At 41.3% G+C, this 20,410-nt stretch overlaps 2 protein-coding genes across 2 annotated transcripts; both read right to left on the bottom strand.

Annotated features, from left to right (window-relative positions):
• Nucleotides 1-1,612: 1,612 nt before the first annotated feature.
• On the bottom strand, nt 1,613-4,994 carry LOC110485960 (zinc finger protein 774). The gene is made up of 2 exons (XM_021557224.2): nt 4,678-4,994; nt 1,613-2,914 (listed from the first exon to the last, which is right to left on the bottom strand). The coding sequence occupies exons 1-2, from the start codon at nt 4,841-4,843 to the stop codon at nt 1,944-1,946; spliced, it is 1,137 nt and encodes a 378-aa protein (XP_021412899.2). The 5' UTR covers nt 4,844-4,994; the 3' UTR covers nt 1,613-1,943.
• A 7,278-nt stretch (nt 4,995-12,272) lies between these two features.
• LOC110485959 (zinc finger protein 32) lies at nt 12,273-19,726 on the bottom strand. Its single transcript, XM_021557223.2, has 2 exons — nt 19,471-19,726; nt 12,273-13,475 (listed from the first exon to the last, which is right to left on the bottom strand). The coding sequence occupies exons 1-2, from the start codon at nt 19,625-19,627 to the stop codon at nt 12,457-12,459; spliced, it is 1,176 nt and encodes a 391-aa protein (XP_021412898.2). The 5' UTR covers nt 19,628-19,726; the 3' UTR covers nt 12,273-12,456.
• Nucleotides 19,727-20,410: the final 684 nt, after the last annotated feature.

The raw sequence follows: 20,410 nt of genomic DNA, 5'->3' as shown, positions 1-20,410 counted from the left end.
TTATGAGACAGTACACGTTTACTCGTACTATTAAGACACACTACTTGAGTCGCAATCATGACTAGTTGTGTTACTTAGGCCTATGTCATAGCAACGAATCCCATGGCATCTAGACACTTACCATTATGACCAGCCATGTTACAGAATTGTGACATTTTATGAGGTTTTATGAGGTTTTTCATAATTGCATTATCGTGTCATAATGTAAAATCAGCTATACCACATTTAGGTGTTTGGTTGGCATTAACAGTAGAGGCTAAATAATCTATCTTTTTACTCTTAACAATTGCCATTACTTCACATTGTGGTTTAGGATAGATTCTTATACACCCACAAACTATGCTTAAAGTAATGTCTCCATCAACACATATAAATCTACCAATATAATAGAATTAGGTATTGGGAAGTGGCTGGCTCATTTGTTTGGCCCCCGCTACATATGCCTATATCGGTCCGCTACATATGGCTGTATCGGTCCGCTACATATGGCTATATCGGTCCGCTACATATGGCTATATCGGTCCGCTACATATGGCTATATCGGTCCGCTACATATGGCTATATCGGTCCGCTACATATGGCTATATCGGTCCGCTACATATGGCTATATCGGTCCGCTACATATGGCTATATCGGTCCACTACATATGGCTATATCGGTCCGCTACATATGGCTATATCGGTCCGCTACATATGGCTATATCGGTGCGCTACATATGGCTATATCGGTTTTAATGGATCCTCGAATAACCTTTTGAAGAACCGTTTGGGGTACATTTTTGAACTACCTGCCCCCTTCCCATTATTCTTATTAATAATAATACGCTTAACAATAACAACAATAACACAATATTTTTTGTTCTCAGTGTTTATTATGATTTCGGTGGCAAAGCAGAATAAAAAAATTCTAAATATGAGGTGAACTCCCAGCAGAACCCCAAGTCCAATGGGGAAATCCTCTGGTAGGTTGATGTTAATGTGTTGATGTTCTCTGTATCTATAGCCACAATGATTTTGCAGTGCATGGTGCTCAAACAGGGCTCCTGTTATATTCATCAGAGGTGTAGGGAGGGTGAAAAATAGTAATTATTACAGATGATTAACAAAACATGCACCCGACAGTATTCATACCTGTTTTAGTGGTGAATGTGAGTGAAAACATTGTTAATGGTTTTCATACATATACCTTGTCCATAATGTAGAGGCCTATGGTATATTTTTCGACGAGGTAAGGACGGAAGATGGTAAATGGGATCTGCATAACATTCCAATACCAATTGACATATCTCTGATTCATATCCATTGAATTGTGTCCATTTTCTGTTTTTAGAAAGATTTGCACAAATATGAAAAGAGAGATGTTGTCATCATAAAACGTGCTGCAGATGTGTGCTGAGGTTGGTGATGTAGTGATTCAACGGGAATAGACAAGAAAGTAGGGTATGTCCACACTCCGGGGCCATAAAGGTCCAGACATGACCTCAGACATACAGGTCTAGGATCAGCTTACTCCCTGACCATAGATCTGTTTGTAATTGCCTACCATTTGTATGAACAACAATAATACAAAATGTATCGAAAATAATATTGGACATATGCAAGGACACATTTTCTGGAAGTATTCATTTTAATGTATCAATAGCATCTGTCAGACTATTCTGGAGACATTCCAAAACAAACTAGCAGGAATTCCGCTTAATAATGACATGAAAACACCAAGAGACTTAACAGCAGACCTGTGAGTTGAACTACTCTGTACTGTTCAATCAAATCAAACTTTATTGTTCATAGAACGTTTTACAATAGTAAATTCATGCCATCTATTTACCTGAAACCCAGAGAATGAATGATCCAGAGAGTTGCTTTGCTTTTCCAAAGTGTTGTCCATCTTCTAACAAGATGTCTTTGTCCTAATTCATTTCCTTTGTTTTCATTCTGTTTTCTTTATTTGTTTCTTTCTTTGTGGACATTCGTTCCTGTGTGAGTCAGAAAGTGCAAGTTCAGGTTCCCTTTCCGATTGAAGCTTTTCCCACAGTCACCACAGCTAAATGGTTTCTCTCCTGTGTGAGTCAGTATGTGCCTCCTTAGGTCCCCCTTCTGAATGAAGCTTTTCCCACAGTCACCACAGCTAAATGGTTTCTCGCCTGTGTGAATCCTCATGTGCCTGGAAAGATGTCCTTTGAGTTTGAAGGTCTTTCCACAAAAGGGGCAGGTGGAGGGTTTCTCCACGTGACAGAGTCTGACATGGGCCTTCAATTTACAGGTGGAGTTGTAGAGTTTTTGGCAGAGGTGGCATTCGCTGGGTATCTTCTTAGCGAGAGTCACATGCTCCTGAAGGTCAGCTTTCAGAGCAAACGTTTCACCACAGTCACAGCAGCGGAGAGCTTTTCTAGACACGGTGCTGGGTTCGCAACAGTGTTCCCCCATTGATAGGTTGGGATTCAATGGTGGGCTGGGATGGAATGGTGACAGCAGCCTAAGTCCTACTGGGTCACTGCTTACAGCTGAGCTGTGACTGTGGCTGTAGGAATCGTTTTGATTATCTGCAGGGTCACAGGGAATGTCGAGACCCTTTAGGTGGGTAAAAGTGACAAAATGTGGGAGATCCACTAGTTTAGAGGCACTCTCTCTGTTCTCCACCGTCTGGGTTTGGGGAAGAGTAAAGGACTGAAGTGGGTTTTCCTGATCACATTTACTTTTCACACAAAGAGGAGGGAATTTGAAAACTATGACGTCAGCCTCCTGCCCTTGAAGCTGCTCTTCCTCCTGACAGGTCCAGAGTTCCTCCTGTTCCTCTTTAATCTGTTTGGGTTCTAGGTCATCCTGCGGCAGACTGGTTCTCCACTCCTGCTCACAATGATGCTGCTCAGGTGGAACCTCGTCTTCAGAGACAGCAACAGATAACCGAAGGGACTCTTGAGGGGAGGAGCAGAGGTTATCTATACCATATAATTAAAAACACTTAATCTCAATAAGATATACAGTACCAGTCAAAAGTTTGGACACACCTACTCACACCTACTACTCATTTTGACTATTTTCTACATTGTAGAATGATAGTGAAGACATCAAAACTATAAAATAACACATATGGAATCATGTAGTAACAAATCAAAATATATTTTATATTTGAGATTATTCAAGTAGCCACCCTTTGCCTTGACAACTTTGCACACTCTTGGCATTCTCTCAACCAGCTTCATGAGGTAGTCACTTGGAATGCATTTCAATTAACAGATGTGCCTGTTACATTTGTGGAATTTCTTTACTTCTTAATGCGTTTCAGCCAATCAGTTGTTGTGACATGGGTGGTATACAGAAGATAGCCCTATTTGGTAAAAGACCAAGTCCAAATTATGGCAAGAACAGGTCAAATAAGCAAAGAGAAATGACAGTCCATCATTAATTTAAGACATGAAGGTCAGTCAATCTGGAATATTTGAAGAACTTTGAAAGTTTCTTCAAATGCAGTCGCAAAAACCCTCAAGCGCTATGATGAAACTGGGTCTGAGGACCGCCACATGAAAGGAACACCCAGAGTTACCTCTGCTGCAGAGGATAAGTTAATTAGAGCTAATTGCACCTCAGATTGCAGCCCAAATGCTTCAGAGTTCAAGTAACAGACACATCCCAACATCAACTGTTCAGAGGAGACTGCGTGAATCGGGCCTTCATGGTCGAATTGCTGCAAAGAAACCACTACTAAAGGACGCCAATAATAAGAAGACTTGCTTGGGCCAAGAAACATGAGCAATGGACTTTAGACCAGTGGAAACTTTTTTTGGTTCCAATTTTTGGTTCCAACCACCATGTCTTTGTGAGACGCAGAGTAGGTGAAAAGATGATCTCAGCATGTGTGGTTCCCACCGTGAAGCATGGAGGAGGGTGTGATGGTGCTTTGCTGATGACACTGTCAGTGATTTATTTAGAATTCAATGCACATTTAACCCATATGGCTACCACAACTTTCTGCAGTGATACACCATCCCATCTGGTTTGCGCTTAGTGGGACTATCATTTGTTTTTCAACAGGACAACGACACAAAACACACCCCCAGGCTGTGTAAGGGCTATTTGACCAAGAAGGAGAGTGATGGAGTGCTGCATTAGATGACCTGGCCTCCACAATCGCACAATCTCAACCCAATTGAGATGGTTTGGGATGAGTTGGACGGCAGAGTGAAGGAAAAGCAGCCAACAAGTGCTCAGCATATGTGGGAACTCCTTCAAGATTGTTGGAAAAGCATTCCTCGTGAAGCTGGTTGAGAGAATGCCAAGCGTGAAACGCTGTCATCAAGGCTGAGTGGCTAAATATATTTAGATTTGTTTAACACTTTTTTGGGGTTACTAAATGATTCCATATGTGTTATTTCTTAGTTTTGATGTCTTCACTATTATTCTACAATGTGGAAAATAGTACAAATAATGAAAAACTCATGAATGAGTAGGTGTGTCCAAACCTTTGACTGGTACTGTATATAACCAACTTTTAGACATCCCGGTGTACGCATACCGAGCTATATGCTATTTCAATAAGCTTCTCGTGACAGACTTTTTCATCATGCACGATAAACGTTACATTGAACTATTTATTAAATGGTGATCCCTGTTAGCCTAAACAACGTAGCTGTTCATAAAACATTATTGTAGTTAGATATTTATAGATCTACATGCGAACCTTTTCTACATAGTTTTATGTCCGGTGTTATCCGCAGCAGTCTCCGTAGCCGATCATTCTCTTCCTGGTACTCGACTACCGTTTTCTCAACTGCCCCGAAAATCTCCACAGCAGCCGCCGTTAAACGCTCATTTAAGAACACTTGCAACATCTGTAATGTAGACATTTTCAGGCGACTGAGAGGTGAGTATTCAACTAGTTTTGCAAATACACTGATAACTAACCCCTTTAATATGTGGTATGGCTTTGTCCACAAACAAAACAAACCCTCTCCCAGTTTTACTTCCGCATTGTCTTCTTCTGCTTGTATCAGTCGGCGGTGAGCCCGTAAACAGATCACAGCATCCCCATGTGGATGGATGTTTACTAGAAGTTTCCAATCAGTCTTTGGTTCAGACCAGTAATAATGGAAAGAAATTAAATTACAAATGGGGAAACAGTTATAATAACGACTACGGTCAGCTATGATCATTTCTTGCATGAACTGAAAGACAACACATTGTAACACGGGAAACATCTGGCAACTAACGGCTTGGGAGTGTCTGGTGTGATAGTGTGTGCAATGAACCAGAGAATGCAGTTATGAGCAATTATAAAGAGTGTTATTGAAAATCACTGTATTACACTTGAAACAGAGTTTGCACTCATTCAAAGTGCAATTATCAGGAGTGAAGTGTATATCACTACTTTCCAATAAATTCTAAGACAATCATGAATGCGCAACATTACAGTTTTTCCCAAGTGTTAACACACTAAAATTGGAACTTGAAACACAATCACCGAAACCTGAAACTCATGTACCAAATCCCTAAACCAAGTCTGCAAAATTGCAAGCACAATTCACTCTTTACACTCATTCAATTCTATATCACACTTTTTGCAAAACACTACACACAGTTCTCTAAATTAGGTACAACATTACAAATGAAAATCTATTTTGTTCCCTTTGGAAAGCAACGCCAATCACAATGCCAAGCTCTATACACCAATTGGCAACACCCACTCATCACCGGTGTAAACACCAGTTGCTGAGTTGTTAGCTTAGAAATCAGAGCTTTAGCGCTATAAAAGGCCACAGATGAGCTCTCCTGTTTTGGAGGAAAATGGAAGTCAATGGTGAAGCTAGAGGTGGAGTGAGGAAGAGGAGGATGAGGAAGGACAGTTGTCTCAGATGAGATCAGCGCCACATTGGTTGACCATGTGCTCAACCATGGATTGAGTTTGAGGGAGGCTGGACAGAGAGTTTAGCCCAACCTGAGCCGCTACATGGTTGCATCTATCATCCGTACATTCAGAAATGAGAACCGGTAAGATACCTACCATCTACACTATGCCAGTAGGCCTATGTTACTCAGTGATTGTTGGCAAATGTTACAGTAATGTCATTTCATATAGAAAGAAAATATATTATTTTAGCTTCCTGAAACCAATCATATCATATTTGGGGATCTTCTGCAGAACTGAGAGACGGCCAGGCCATGGTGGAAGACACCGGCTGTTCACACCAACACAGGAGACCGCTATTGTGAACATGGTGGTGGCAAACAATACCATTAGACTAGGAGAAATCCAGAACCACATAATTGCAGACAACACAATATTCAATAACATTCACCAGGTGGGCTACATTGGACCGTGTGTTACAGCACAACCGAATCCGGATGAAACGGTCTACAGGGAGCCATTTGAGCGAAACTCAGAGAGGGTTATAGAACAGCGCTATGGATTTGTGCAAGTTAGTACTATACTGTGAATTTACTATCATATCAGCACTGTATAGACACATTATAGTACTGTAATCCAGTGTATTGTGCCTCACCATATTGACTGCTCTAGGTCTGTCACATATTGTTGTCTGTTTTAGAGTCTTGGAGCTGGATGCTGCTGCAATTCAGCACGTTTATATGTACATTGATGAGGCTGGCTTCAACCTAGCCAAAAGACAGGGATGGAACATTATTGGCCACCGTGCCATTGTGAATGTCCCTGGACAGCGTGGAGGGAATATCACCATGTGCGCAGCCGTTAGCCAGCAAGGCGTCCTCCATCACCATGCCAACCTTGGTCCCTACAACACTGCCCTTCTCATTACATTCCTGGACACACTACATGGCATCCTCATTCCAGCCGAGCAGAGGGGTGGACCAGAGCAGCCCAGGTATGTTGTCATCTGGGACAACGTGAGTTTCCACCGGGCTGCTCTGGTTGATCGACCACCCACAATTTATTGTCCTATACCTCCCACCATATTCCCCATTCCTAAACACAATTGGAGACATTTTTCTGGCATGGCGATGGAAGGTGTATGACCACCATCCCCTCACACGCATGCCTCTTCTCCAGGCAATGGAGGATGCATGAGGTGAAGTTGATGTGGGGGGGCTTTCGGTGGCTGGATCCGTCACTCCAGAAGATTCTTTCCCTGCTGTTTAGCCAGGGAGAACATCGCGTGTGATGTAGATGAGGTGCTGTGGCCAGACCAAAATATGATGCAGTATAATGTCTTTGTTCTTACATTTACATGTGTTTTTGTCTTTTTGTGTTTAGAGTTTTGAAAGAATGAGCCTATTTTCTTTTTGTACAGAAAACCCTTTATCTTACTGGATGTTTTTCCTGGTTTTCTCCTGTTGGGTATGGAAAGTGTTACATACAAAATACTGCATTTTGGAAATAAATTACAATGTTTTTGGTACTGTATTGCGTTTGTGTTTATTTATGTATATTTGAGTAGTATACATTGTTACACTGTAGCTGTAAGAGATTACTGTAACACTGAAAAGGCATAAACCAACTGCTGGATATTCATAGTAGTGTTGAGCACATCAGTGTGTTGTTTGGTAGACAGATCTACTCATATGACGTGTTTCATTTTGATGCTAAAAAAAAACATTTTGGAAAGAGAACAGTTTTGAATGCAGTGTTTGCTTTTGCTAGAGATTTGTTTAGTTTTTGGAAAATGGGCCAAAGCTTCAGCAAATGTGGAAACCTGTAAGACGAAATTGAAATCTCTGACAAATGGAAGATACATTAAAAAAAATATCAATAACATCAGTCTGACCATCACCCTGAGACATTCCAATACAAACAAGTGGAAGAGGAAGTCCAGTAGCTATAAGAGTCAGGCTGGTTCCCAGACTTGCCCTCTACAAGATCATCGGCAGACTATCACCATCTACCCTCCTCTGACCAGCTCTCTCTGCTCAAGCCATGAACTGACCCTCTCCCTCTTCGGCGGATGCAGCATTCAAAGACTAGGCCTCTTGATTGACCTGGGCTGTTATATTGCTTGTTTGTTTGTTTTTTTTGCTCTTGAACCCCTTTTAGATTCTATGAAAAGCGCTGTTGAATAAATTATTATTTACCTGCTTCCATGGAGTACATATTTATTATCCTTGGGATGACCGCCAGAGGCCCGGAGTTAGCCTGCATTCCCCATAGGAATTTGCTTGTTCGATTGCCTTATGGAGGGAATAACTACACTGTTTGTATTCGGCCATGTTTCCAGTCGCCTTGCCATGATTAAATGTGGTGGTACGTGCTTTCAGTTTTGCGCGATTGCTGCCATCAATCCACAGTTTCTGGTTAGGGAAGGTTTTAATAGTCACAGTGGGGACAACATCTCCTATACACTTCCTTATAAACACGCTCACCGTGTCAGCGTAGACTTCAATGTTATTGTCTGAATCAATCTGAGTCCATCCCAAATGGGAATCATAATTGCCTCAGTGTCTGGACAATTTGGGTACTTCAAATGATATGTTGTATAGTTCTACATTGGGTAATGCTTGTCCTCCATTATCCCTTGGAGCATATACGTTTTTTTCTCATCACAAAGATAATCCTGAATCATTCGATTGAACTGCTTAAATAGTAAGGGAGAAATGGTCACAGGGAGCATCATGGACACATAATTAAACTGGTGCCACAACCATTTTAACAGTATTTATTTTGCCTCAAAGTAAAATTAAATAACCTTCATTTATCGATATTATTCTAGTTTTTTTTTAAAGTAGTGGCACCATATTAATTTGCATGATATTCTGTAGTTCGCCTTATACCCAGGTATTTCATCCCTGGTGGCACCCATTTTAACTGAAATTAAGTCATTGCAACAGGAGGACATCATTTGGATCTGACTTCTGCCAATTAATCTTATAACCACATATCCGTGAGAACTTGTCAATTGTTCTCAAAACCAAAGGGATTGATGCGGCCTGTTCCCTAATAAGTAACAATATGTCGTCAGCATATAAAAACAGCTCATGCTCTCTGGCACCTCCCATCACTCCCTTGATTCCTGAATCAGCTCTGATTGCTGCTGCCAAGGGCTCCAAAAATAGAGTAAAAAGGAGAGGTGAGAGAGGACTGCCCTGCTTGGTTCTTTGTTGACAAATAAAAAAAGGAAGAGCTCATACCATTTGTGAGGACTGCTGCTCTTGGATTGGAGTATAATACCTTAACCCACATGTCAAAAAGCCCCACTCCATCCTATCGAATGCTTTCTCCGCATCGGCTGCCACCTGAGTATCCTCTTTTTGTCTCAGCCATGTGAGCTGAAGCAAACGTCTAAGGTTGTCTGTGGAGGTTCTACTTTTTTACAAATCCCACCTGATCTGTGTGAGGTAAAAACCTTCTCCAGCCTCATGGCTAGTACTTTGGAGAGCACCTCACAATCAACTCCGAACGTGGGTCAGTGAGGTCTCTATCTTTCTTGAGAATGAATGAAATGAGTGCAGTTGTTAAAAGTGACAGGTAGCTGCTCCAGTTCCAGCATACACCCGTGTTAATATAGGAGCAAATACGTCAATGTTCCTCATGTAATACTCAACCAGGAAGCCGTCTCACCCTGGTGACTTTCCAGACGTCATTGAGGTGACGGCTGTTCTTATCTCAGATTGTAGTATAGGAGAATCCAAATCCCCTCTCTGATCTGGAGTCATGTGAATGAAACTTCAGATCACAGACTTGTTTCAATAGTGACTCAGTATTTTTCTTTTTTCTCTAACTATTTTTCCTACTCTTTAATTTGAGACTCTAGTTTTTCAACTCTTTCTCCATCTTCCCTTTATCTTTCTACTGGTGTGTGCTATTATTTTGCCCCTAACATAAGCTTTAGAGGCCTCCCACACCGTACTCAATCCATCAATGGAACCAATATTTGTTTGAAAAAAAAACCAAACACTTGAGATCATTGAGGGAAAGATGAAATGTTTCGCCTTGGAATAAGGACGTACTAATCCTCCATCCAGTACCATTCGTAGCCATATCAGCCTCAACTGCTATACATAATTCCACTGTTGTGTGGCCTGTCAAAGCAATAACCCTTATTTCACAATCCCATCACCTCTTTGGTCATACTCTTGGAAGTTAGGAAGTCATCTATCCCGGAATGATATGAATGGTTATGTGAATAAAACATATGTTCCTTCTCTCTAGGATTGACAAGTCTCCATATATCTACCAGTTTTTTTGCTTGAAAATGAGCTATCTGATCTGCCCAACCCGATCCCTTTTCAATTTAGCAGCCTCTGAATCAACCAAATTAGTTTCTTGAATAAAAGCTATATCACTTAAAAGCGGTCACCCTAGTCCCAAGCCCCTCACCTTCTCACCCCCACCCCCCCCCCCCCCCCCCTCTCTCAGGACACCATAGTAAAATATGAATAAAAAGGAAATGATTTTAACATAGCATATACTTGTATTCACCCACCAAATGGCAATACGTAAAATTAACTGAAAGGGGGTAAACAACATTTTCTAGGAACTCATAAAATCAGATCAATTAAAATAATGTCAAGGTTGTTAGTTCCATCTACTTTTGACCAGGCAACTTGAATACAGTCACTGAGTACCCAACCGGCTAAACCGCCAGTAACAAAAATAGCAACATTGTAGCTATACAGTCTGAAATAGCCAAATAGCTAAATACTGTAGCTATTAGTTTGCACGGTGCCTTTGCGATAGTGTGTCACATAAACACCATATAAACATCATATAGAACCTGCCGGCAAATATAGCTATGCTGTTCGTGCCCTTGTTTCTGGTCCTCTGAGTTTTTCTTGAGGATTTTTCTTGAGGAAACTTACATCCAACTCCATTGTTCCTTGTTGCGTTAAAAAGCCTCCTTTTATCAGGAAAGAATGATAGCTTGAAGCCCTTAACTCTCTCTTCTCCCAACACATTGGCCAGCTCTCTCTCTCACCAGATCCCTGAGAAAGCAGATGATGGTCGGTTTAGGCGGCAGATTTTTTTTAACCATTATTGAACTAGGCAAGTCAGTTAAGAAGAAATTCTTATTTACAATGACAGCCCACTGGGGAACAGTGGTTTCAGGGGGAGAATGGCAGATTTTTACCGTCAGCTTGGGGTTACTGGCCCAACGCTCTAACCACTAGGCTACCTGATTCTCGCGTGTTATTGGTGCTAGAGAACCGTGGACTCATTGAAGCTCAGCTTAGTCCAGATCCACCCCCAGAGCCTTCAAGATAATTTGTCTCACACATTCCATCTGCTTGCTATCCTCCAGACCCTCTTTGACCCCTAAAAGTATTGAATTGAGGCGCCCTGTCTCGGTTAGCTTGCACCCTTCTGTGGAGATCCTCAGACAGTTTGGTCGCCCTCCAGCGTTGATATCCGACCCTCTGCCTCATCTAGCCTCTGTAATATGACCGATAAATCTTCTTGCATATCCATCTGAGATTGCTTGACCTGAGAAACTTCAGATTCAAGAGATTCAAGAAATGGGACTCTACCCATTTCTTCCATGGCCTTCTGTAGGGATGATTGCAAGGCCGACAACAAGCTGGGTTCTATGTTCTGCCCTGTCAGATATACAAAGAAGCAGGCTTTGTAAATTAGTGAGATTTCGGTCTGTGTATGAAAGTGATCAGAATCTTGGTATAGGCTTATGGAATTAGGTGCTCGACTCAATAGCGACTGAAATGTAAAGGCAGTGTTTCTGCCGTCGCGTGATTGCATTCACTGTAAGAAAAAACGGCATATGTCGACTCAATTCGGAAATTACCTTTAATTAAATTTAAATTGCGCCATACCACGGCTCTTCAGTGATACGATTGAATCGAGCCCTAGATATTCAATGTCTGAGGACAGTATCTCCAGTTAGTGCTGCAGATTGTGCTATGTTTGGTGATGTAGTGATTCTGGGGGAACAGACAACAAAGAGGGGTATGGCCACAGTCCTTGGCCATAAAGGTCCAGAAATTGCCCTCCAATGGCTCCAAAAATCCTACACATATCCACGAGGAAGGGAAACACAAAATGTACCATATATCAGTCTGTAGTTTCCTACCATAGACACTGTATGAACAATAACCGTATTTAAAAAAAATATATATATATATACAAGATTAAATCAATATCATAAATGAGCAGCATTAATACAACATTGCTGGAAATGTAAATTGGACAAATGCAAGTACACATTTTATTGGCGTATACATTTGTATATTTTCCAGACATTCTTAAAACAAACGACCAGGATTTCCTGTTTATAATGAAGTGAATACATCAAGAGACTTTGAACAGCAGACCATGAGTTTTCAACTACTCTGTAGTGTTAGATCAACTCAAACTTCTTTAAAAACATTTTTTTTTACATAGAACATTTTACAAAAGTAAATTCATGACATCTATTTGTCTGAAATCCAGAGAATGAATGATCAAGAGATTCCAAAGCGTGTTGTCCATCTTCAGACAAGATGTCTTTGTCCTAATTCGTTTCCTCTTTGTGTTTTCATTCTGTTTTCTTGACTTGTTTCTTTATTTTTGGACGTTCTCTCCTGTGTGAGTCAGTATGTGCAAGTTCAGGTTTCCCTTCCGATTAAAGCTTTTCCCACAGTCACCACAGCTAAATGGTTTCTCTCCGGTGTGAGTCAGTACGTGCCTCCTTAGGTCCCCCTTCTGAATGAAGCTTTTCCCACAGTCACCACAGCTAAATGGTTTCTCTCCGGTGTGAGTCCTTATATGTTCAGTTAGGTGTCCCTTCTGATTGAAACTCTTACCACAGTCTCCACAGCTAAATGGTTTCTCTCCTGTGTGAATCCTCGTATGTCTGGACAGATCTCCTTTGAGTTTGAAGGTCTTTCCACAAAAGGGGCAGGTGGAGGGTTTCTCCACGTGACAGAGTCTGACATGGGCCTTCAATTTACAGGTGGAGTTGTACCGTTTTTTGCAGAGGCAGCATTCACTGGGTCTCTTCTTGGCGAGAGTCACATGCCCCTGAAGGTCAGCTTTCAGAGCAAAAGTTTCACCACACTCACAGCAGCGGTGAGTTTTTCGAGACGTGGTGCTGGGTTTGGAACAGTGTTCCCCCATTGATGAGATGGGATCCAATGGTGGGCTGCTGTCAAGTCCTACTGGGTCACTGCTTACAGCTGAGCTGTGACTGTAGGCATTGTTTTGATTATCTGGAGTGTCACAGGGAATGTCAAGACTCTTCAGGTGGGTAACAGTGACAAATGGTATGAGATCCACTGATTTAGAGGCACTCTCTCTCTTCTCCACCATCTGGGTTTGGGGAAGAGTCAAGGAATGAAGAGGGTTCACCTGATCACAATCACTTTTCAAATAAAGATGAGGTAATTTGAACTCTATGATGTCAGCCTCCTGCCCTTGAAGCTGCTCTTCCTCCTGACTGGGCCTGAGTTCCTCATGTTCTTGTTTAATCTGTGTGGGCTCTGGGTCCTCCTGCCCCAGACTGGGGCTCCACTCCTGATCAAAGTGTTGCTGCTCACAGGGAATATTCTCTTCAGAAACAGCAAGAGAGAGCTGCAAGGAGTCTGAAGGGAAGGTGCAGAGGTTATTTGTATTCCACAGAATTAAATAGAACTGAATGATACAACTGAATGATACATCTCTATGATATATAGATCTACAGCCTTTAGACATACCATAGTCTTTCATGACAGACAACTTTTAAATCATACACAGTAAAAAATACATACAAAACTGTTCTATAAAGGTTCGCTAATGCTAAAGCAGGCCATTGGATTCCAGGTGGCGCCTAGTGTTTGGGTGAGTAGCTGCCGGAAGGGTTGTGGAATCCAATGGGCTGGTTTAGCATTAGCAAGCAGCATTTCAATCTTCTAATTACATCATTATCAGCGATACCTTCCATCCCTGGATTGAGGTATATTTTTCAAGCTATATCCCTGATTTGTCACTGCAGTGCAAACATGGGCAAGCTGTGTTTCGACTTGAAGGAGAAGATATTCGAGTTTTAACTAGATATTTATACTGCCCTATAAAGGCAAAGAGGACTAACAACGCAAACAGTGAAACTGAGAAAAATGCCTGGAATTTTATTTTGCTACCCAGCCAAATATGGTGTAGGTAGATACAGTGCTTTAATTAAGTATTCACACCCCTTGACCTTTTACAAATGTTATGTTACAGCCTTAATTGTAAATGGATTAAATAAATAAGAATCTCACCCATCTACACACAATAACCCATAATGACAAAGTGAAAACATGTTTAGACATTATTTGTTAAAATTGAAATCTCATTTACATAAGTATTCACACCCGAGTCAATACTTTGTAGAAGCTCTTTTGGCAGTGATTACAGCTTTGAGTCGTCTTGGGTATGTCTATATCAGCTTTGGATTTGTGAATTTTCTCCCATTCTTCCTTGCAGATAGTATCAAGCTCTGTTAAATTAGATATGGAGTGGCAGTGAACAGCAATCTTCAATTCTTTCCACAGAATTTCAATGGGATTCAAGTTCGAGCTTTGGATGGGCCACTCAATGACTTTTACATTTTTATTCTGAATCCATTACAGAAATGCTTTGGCTGTATGCTTTGGGTCATTGTCCTATTGGAATGTAAATATTTGCCCCCAGTCAAAGGTCGTTTGCACTCTGAAGCATGTTCTCATCTAGGATTTGCCTGTTTTTGGCTCTATTCACTGTTCCCTCTATCCTCACCAGTCTCTTTCACTGAAAATAATCCCCAAAGCATGATGCTGCCATCACCATGCCTCACAGTAGGGTTGGTGTTAGACAGGTTATGATCTGTGCCTGGTTTCCTCCAGACATAGTGCTTTGCATTCAGGCCAAAGAGTAACAATTTTGCCTGATCAGACCACAGAATCTTTTGTCTTATACTCTCGGGAGTGGCTTCCTTCTGGCCACTCTCTCATAAAGCCCAGATTGGTGAAGTGCAATAGAGACTGTTGTTCTTCTGGCAGGTTCTCCCATCTCTGCCAATGAACTCTGTAGTTCTATCAGGGTGATTACTGGGATCTTGGTCACCTCTCTGACCAAGGTCCTTCTTGTCCAGTTTGGTCAGATGGCCAGCTCTAGGCAGTCTGGGTAGTTTCATATTTTTTCAATTTCCCAATGGAGACCACTATGCGCTTGGAAACTTTCAACACCCTAGAAATGGTTTTATACCCTTCCCCAGCTATATGCCTCATCACATCTCAGAACTCTACAGACAGTTCCTTGGACTTCATGGTAGTTTCTGCTCTGACATACACTGTCAACTGTGGTACCTTATATAGACAGGTGTGTTTCTTTCTTAATCACGTCCAAACAATGTAATTGGCCACAGGTGCACTCCAATCAAGCTGTAGTTGTAGCGCAAGAACGATCAGAGGAAATTGGATGCACCTGAGCTCAAAATTAGAGCGTCATCGTAAAGGGGTGTGAATACTTATGTAAATTAGGCATTTATGTATTTAATTTTCAATACATTTGCAAAAATGTGTAAAAACATGTTTTCACTTTGTCATTATGTGGTATTGTGTGTAGATGGGTGAGAATATATCAATACTCTCTGAAGGCACTGTATGTTTGGGGCAAATCGATCACATCAACGAGTACCACTCTTCACACATTATTTTCAAGGATGGTGGTGGCTATATCATGTTATGGATATGCTTTTCTTCAGTAAGGACTAGGGAGTTTTTTTAACAATAAAAATAAATGAAGAGCTGAGCACAGGCAAAATCCTAGAGGAAAACCTGTTTCAGTCTGCCTTCTAAAGACATAAAGACAAATTCACTTTTCTGCAGGACAATAACCTAAAACTCAAGGCCAAATATACACTGGAGTTGCTTACCAAGTTTACATTGAATGTTCCTGAGTGGCCTAGATAGTTTTGACTTAAAAAAAAAATCTATGACAAGACTTGAAAATGGCCATCTAGCAATGATCAACAACCAACTTGACAGAGATTGAGGAGTTAAAAAAAAAAAAACGTGCAAATAATATTGTACAATCCAGGTGTGTTTCTTCCACTGTAGATCTTTGAAAAATTACAATTAAATTCATTTTAATCCCAATTTGTAACAAGAAAATTTGGAAAACGTCAAGGGGTGTGAATACTTTCTGAAGGCAATGTAAGTGGAAATGCATTGATCTTATTATAAATTCATTTCTTTCTGCATATCAACCCTGACCACTGATCTGACCCTATGCTGATACTGCACTCTGCCTTTTGTATGACCTTAAACAACTGTATGAGTAACGCAAAAAGGAAGGTGCAGTCTCTACAATCTAAATGTGTTGAACCAACTTTCTTGTTGCTTTTCTTTTTGATGGAAAGAGTTTGAGAGTTCTAACGAAAACGTCCTCTCACTGCCAACTGCGTTTATTTTCAGCAAACTTAACATGTGTAAATATTTGTATGAACCTAACAAGATTCAACAACAGACATAAACTGAACAAGTTCCACAGACATGTGATTATCAGAAATGGAACGTGTTGCTGAACAAAGGGGGGGGGGTCAAAATCAAAACTAACAGTCAGTATCTGGTGTGGCCACCAGCTGCATTAAGTACTGTAGTGCACCTCCTCCTCATGGACTTCACCAGACTTGCCAGATCTTGCTGTGAGATGTTATCCCACTCTTCCACCAAGGCACCTGCAAGTTCCCGGACATTTCTGGGGGGAATGGCCAAAGCCCTCACCCTCCAATCCAACAGGTCCCATACGTGCTCAATGGGATTGAGATCCGGGCTATTCGCTGGCCATGGCAGAACACTGACATTCCTGTCTTGGAGGAAATCATGCACAGAATGAGCAGTATGACCCTCCAGTATTGTCATGCTCGAGGGTCATGTCAGAATGAGCCTGCAGGAAGGGTACCACATGAGGGAGGAGGATGTCTTCCCTGCAACGCACAGCGTTGAGATTGCCTGCAATGACAACAAGCTCAGTCCGATGATGCTGTGACACACTGCCCAGACCACGACGGACCCTCCACTTCCAAATCGATCCCGCTCCAGAGTACAGGCCTCGGTGTAACGCTAATTTCTTCGACGATAAACGCAAATCATTCCATCACCCCTGGTGAGACAAAACCGCGACTCATCAGTGAAGAGCACTTTTTGCCAGTCCTGCCTGGTCCAGTGACGGTGGGTTTGTGCCCATAAGTGACATTGTTGGTGATGTCTGGTGAGGACCTGCCTTACAACAGGCCTACACGCCCTCAGTCCAGCCTCTCTCAGCCTATTGTGGACAGTTTGAGCACTGATGGAGGGATTGTGCGTTCCTCGTGTAACTCGGGCAGTTGTTGCCATCCTGTACCTGTCCCGCAGGTGTAATGTTCGGATGCACCGATCCTGTGCAGGTGTTGTTACACGTGGTCTGCCACTGCGAGGACGATCAGCTATCCATGCTGTCTCCCTGTAGCGCTGTCTTACACGTCTCACAGTACGGACATTGCAATTTATTGCCCTGGTCACATCTGCAGTCCTCATGCCCCCTTGCAGCATGCCTAAGGCACATTCACACAGATGTGCAGGGACCCTGGGCATCTTTATTTTGGTGTTTTTCAGAGTCAGTAGAAAGGCCTCTTTAGTGTCCTAAATTTTCATAACTGTGACCTTAATTGCCTACCCTCGGTAAGAGGTTAGTATATTAACGACCTTCCACAGGTGCATGTTCATTAAATGTTTATGGTTCATTGAACAAGCATGGGAAACCATGTTTAAACCCTTTACAATGAAGATCTGTGAAGTTACTTGGATTTTTACAAATTATCTTTGAAAGACAGGGTCCTGAAAAAGGGGCGTTTCTTTTTTTGCTGAGTTTACATTCCAACTATATTTAACAGCTTTATGTAGTTATGTTTTCACGTTTTGAATGTTGTATTTAAGTAACCCTCAAGACCTTTTTCACCATAATAAATATTTAATCACAGAATGTTTACTTAATAAATATTTCACATTGTATAACTATCATTATAACTATTGTCATTTGCTTTATCTTAGCTAGCTTTTACATATTTTGTTTTATCTTTCTCACCATTTATGGGTATTTGCAGTTCTATCGTAATTGTTGCGCAGGACTGTGGTATGTTTATTCTGGTGATAACTGCATCACTGCCAGTATTATGGTGTGTGCCTGATTATGATCAGGATTGCCTGATCTCGGAACCCGGTAGAATAGCAAGGCAAACCACAGTAACTGCAGTAGGGATGTTAATAAAAGTTGACCATTAGTCACTGAAAATACATTTGACCGTCATGCTTATCAGTCTATCGGTTAACTTGCATAATTCTGTGGAATTAAATTGGTGTCCGAATTTAACAAAATCGGTCTTAAAACAGACACTGTCTTGGTCGACGGGGAATTGTTATTTAGCCGAAAATATTAATGTACAGTGAGTTAGCGTTAAAAAGTAGCTTTCTTATGTCAACTAATGGCTGTCAGTGAGCCGAGAGCGGAGACTCGTTGCTAAGCAGGCTACAGGGAGCAGTGGGCGAGAGGTGCTAAACGTTTCACAGCCTCTCTCTCATGTTCTACTGGTTTTTATATCAAATTTCTTTCGTTGTCAAGATACCAAAGTCACAATCCTAGTCATAGTGACAACCCTTCCTAGTTGTTGCACATTTACATTTTCCCTCTAAATTTTGAATGAAAATGTTATTCTCGGTCACATGAATCTGTTCTTATCAGGTGCGTCTTTTAGAAGTGTTTTCCCGCAAATTGCATTTTGGCAAATGTTTGAAAAGGATGCATTCCATTCTCTGCGTCATTACAGTAGTTGCATGTTCAATAATATGAGATGATAGGCTTGCTATTGTCGCATGTTTTTTAAGCTCTTAATGAAAAATGTCCGTTCCTTTACTTGGATTTTGTAGTTCATAATCTAAGTAAAAAACAAGGCAAATAGCAGTAAGTGAAGTTACTGCACTCTGAACCAATAGTGTGCGATTGAGCAGCATAATTCGTAACTTTTACAGTCAACTGAGGCATAACAATAATTACAATTTGATGTGTTTAATGTGTCCTTCGCTAACAAGTATGCGTTTAAAACCGCTTTTTATCCCGGGTCTCTAATTTTCCGACTGTAGAAGTGGGAGTTTACATTGTAATTTACTCTCGGGTGACTGTTTGGTCTAGAATGGCACAGGCGGAAAATGGGAGACCGTAGATACACTGTTTTAAACGGAACAGCACATTCAACACGTCTAATAGTAAGTATTGTTCGTAGATATACTAAATATTCTTCATGACTGGAAACCTTTATGGTGAATCCGCCTGGCTATGGAAGCGTCCGCAACGAGCTGTCTGTAAACAATGGCGTTGCAGGAACGAAGCAAGATTCCACCCCTCTCTGAACAACTAACGTTAGTTATTGCAAACTGGAAACTCCTGTTTCTCTTAAACAGAAAATAATTATACCAGGTCACTTTGTAACGAGATAAAAACATACTACAAAGCTTGATTTGTGTCTCAACAAAATGTTGACCAAGAGTGTAATTACTGCTGTTTGCAATTTTAAGGCAGAATAGATCGAAATGATACGAGCTATTTTACATGGTTTTATGTCCGGTGTTATCCGCAGTAGTCTCCGTAGACGATAATTCTCCTCCTGGTACTCCGCTACCGTTTTCTCAACTGCTCCGAAAATCTCCACAGCAGCCGCCTTTAAACGTTCATTTAAAAACACATGCAACAACTGTAATTTAGACATTTTCAGTGGACAGAGTTGGATTTTCAGCGAGTTTTCGCTTCGTTCACAAGGAAAGAATGGTTGCCACAAACAAAACAAACCCCGTTTTACTTCCGTATTGTCTTCTTCTGTTTATATCAGTGGGTGGTGAACCCATAAAAACATCACAGCCCCCCCATGTGGATGGAGTTTCACTACAGACCAGTGATGGAAATAGATAACTTAATGTGGGGAAGTTTTAATTAGTAAAAGGGTGATCTTGGATGATCATTTCTTGCATGAACTGAAAGACAACACATTGTAATACAGGCGACTCCTGACAACTGGAGTCAGGGCGGCAGGGTAACCAAAAGGTTACAAGTTCAAATCCCCGAGCTGACAAGGTACAAATCTGTTGTTCTGAACAGGCAGAACAACTGTTCCTAGGCTGTCATTGAAAATAAGAAATTGTTCTTAACTTACTTGCCTAGCTAATAAATAACTGTAATGGCTTGGGACTGATGTGAAAGCATGCATTAAACCAGAGAATGTAGTTATTAAAATGCTATGACCTTGCAATTATTTTTCAAACTCACCTGTTTTGTATTCTAGGGACTTTAGTGAGTAGACAGGAACATGGTTTTATGGACATATTCAATATTTGTTCCGTACAGTGCAATATTTGTTCCATATAGTGTCCAGGGGCCATACACAAATCTTTTTGACCACTGTAAAAATCCAGCACCAGTTGCTATGACCTAGCTATTTGTTCAATTTACATGTGTTGTTTTCTAGGGACTCTAAGGTGTAGATTGCACCATGTTT

This window comes from Oncorhynchus mykiss, chromosome 13 (assembly GCF_013265735.2).
Source record: "Oncorhynchus mykiss isolate Arlee chromosome 13, USDA_OmykA_1.1, whole genome shotgun sequence".
Classification (NCBI taxonomy): Eukaryota; Metazoa; Chordata; class Actinopteri; order Salmoniformes; family Salmonidae; genus Oncorhynchus; species Oncorhynchus mykiss.
Note: the sequence above shows the minus strand (reverse complement) of the source record. Positions and strands in the feature narration are given on the sequence as shown.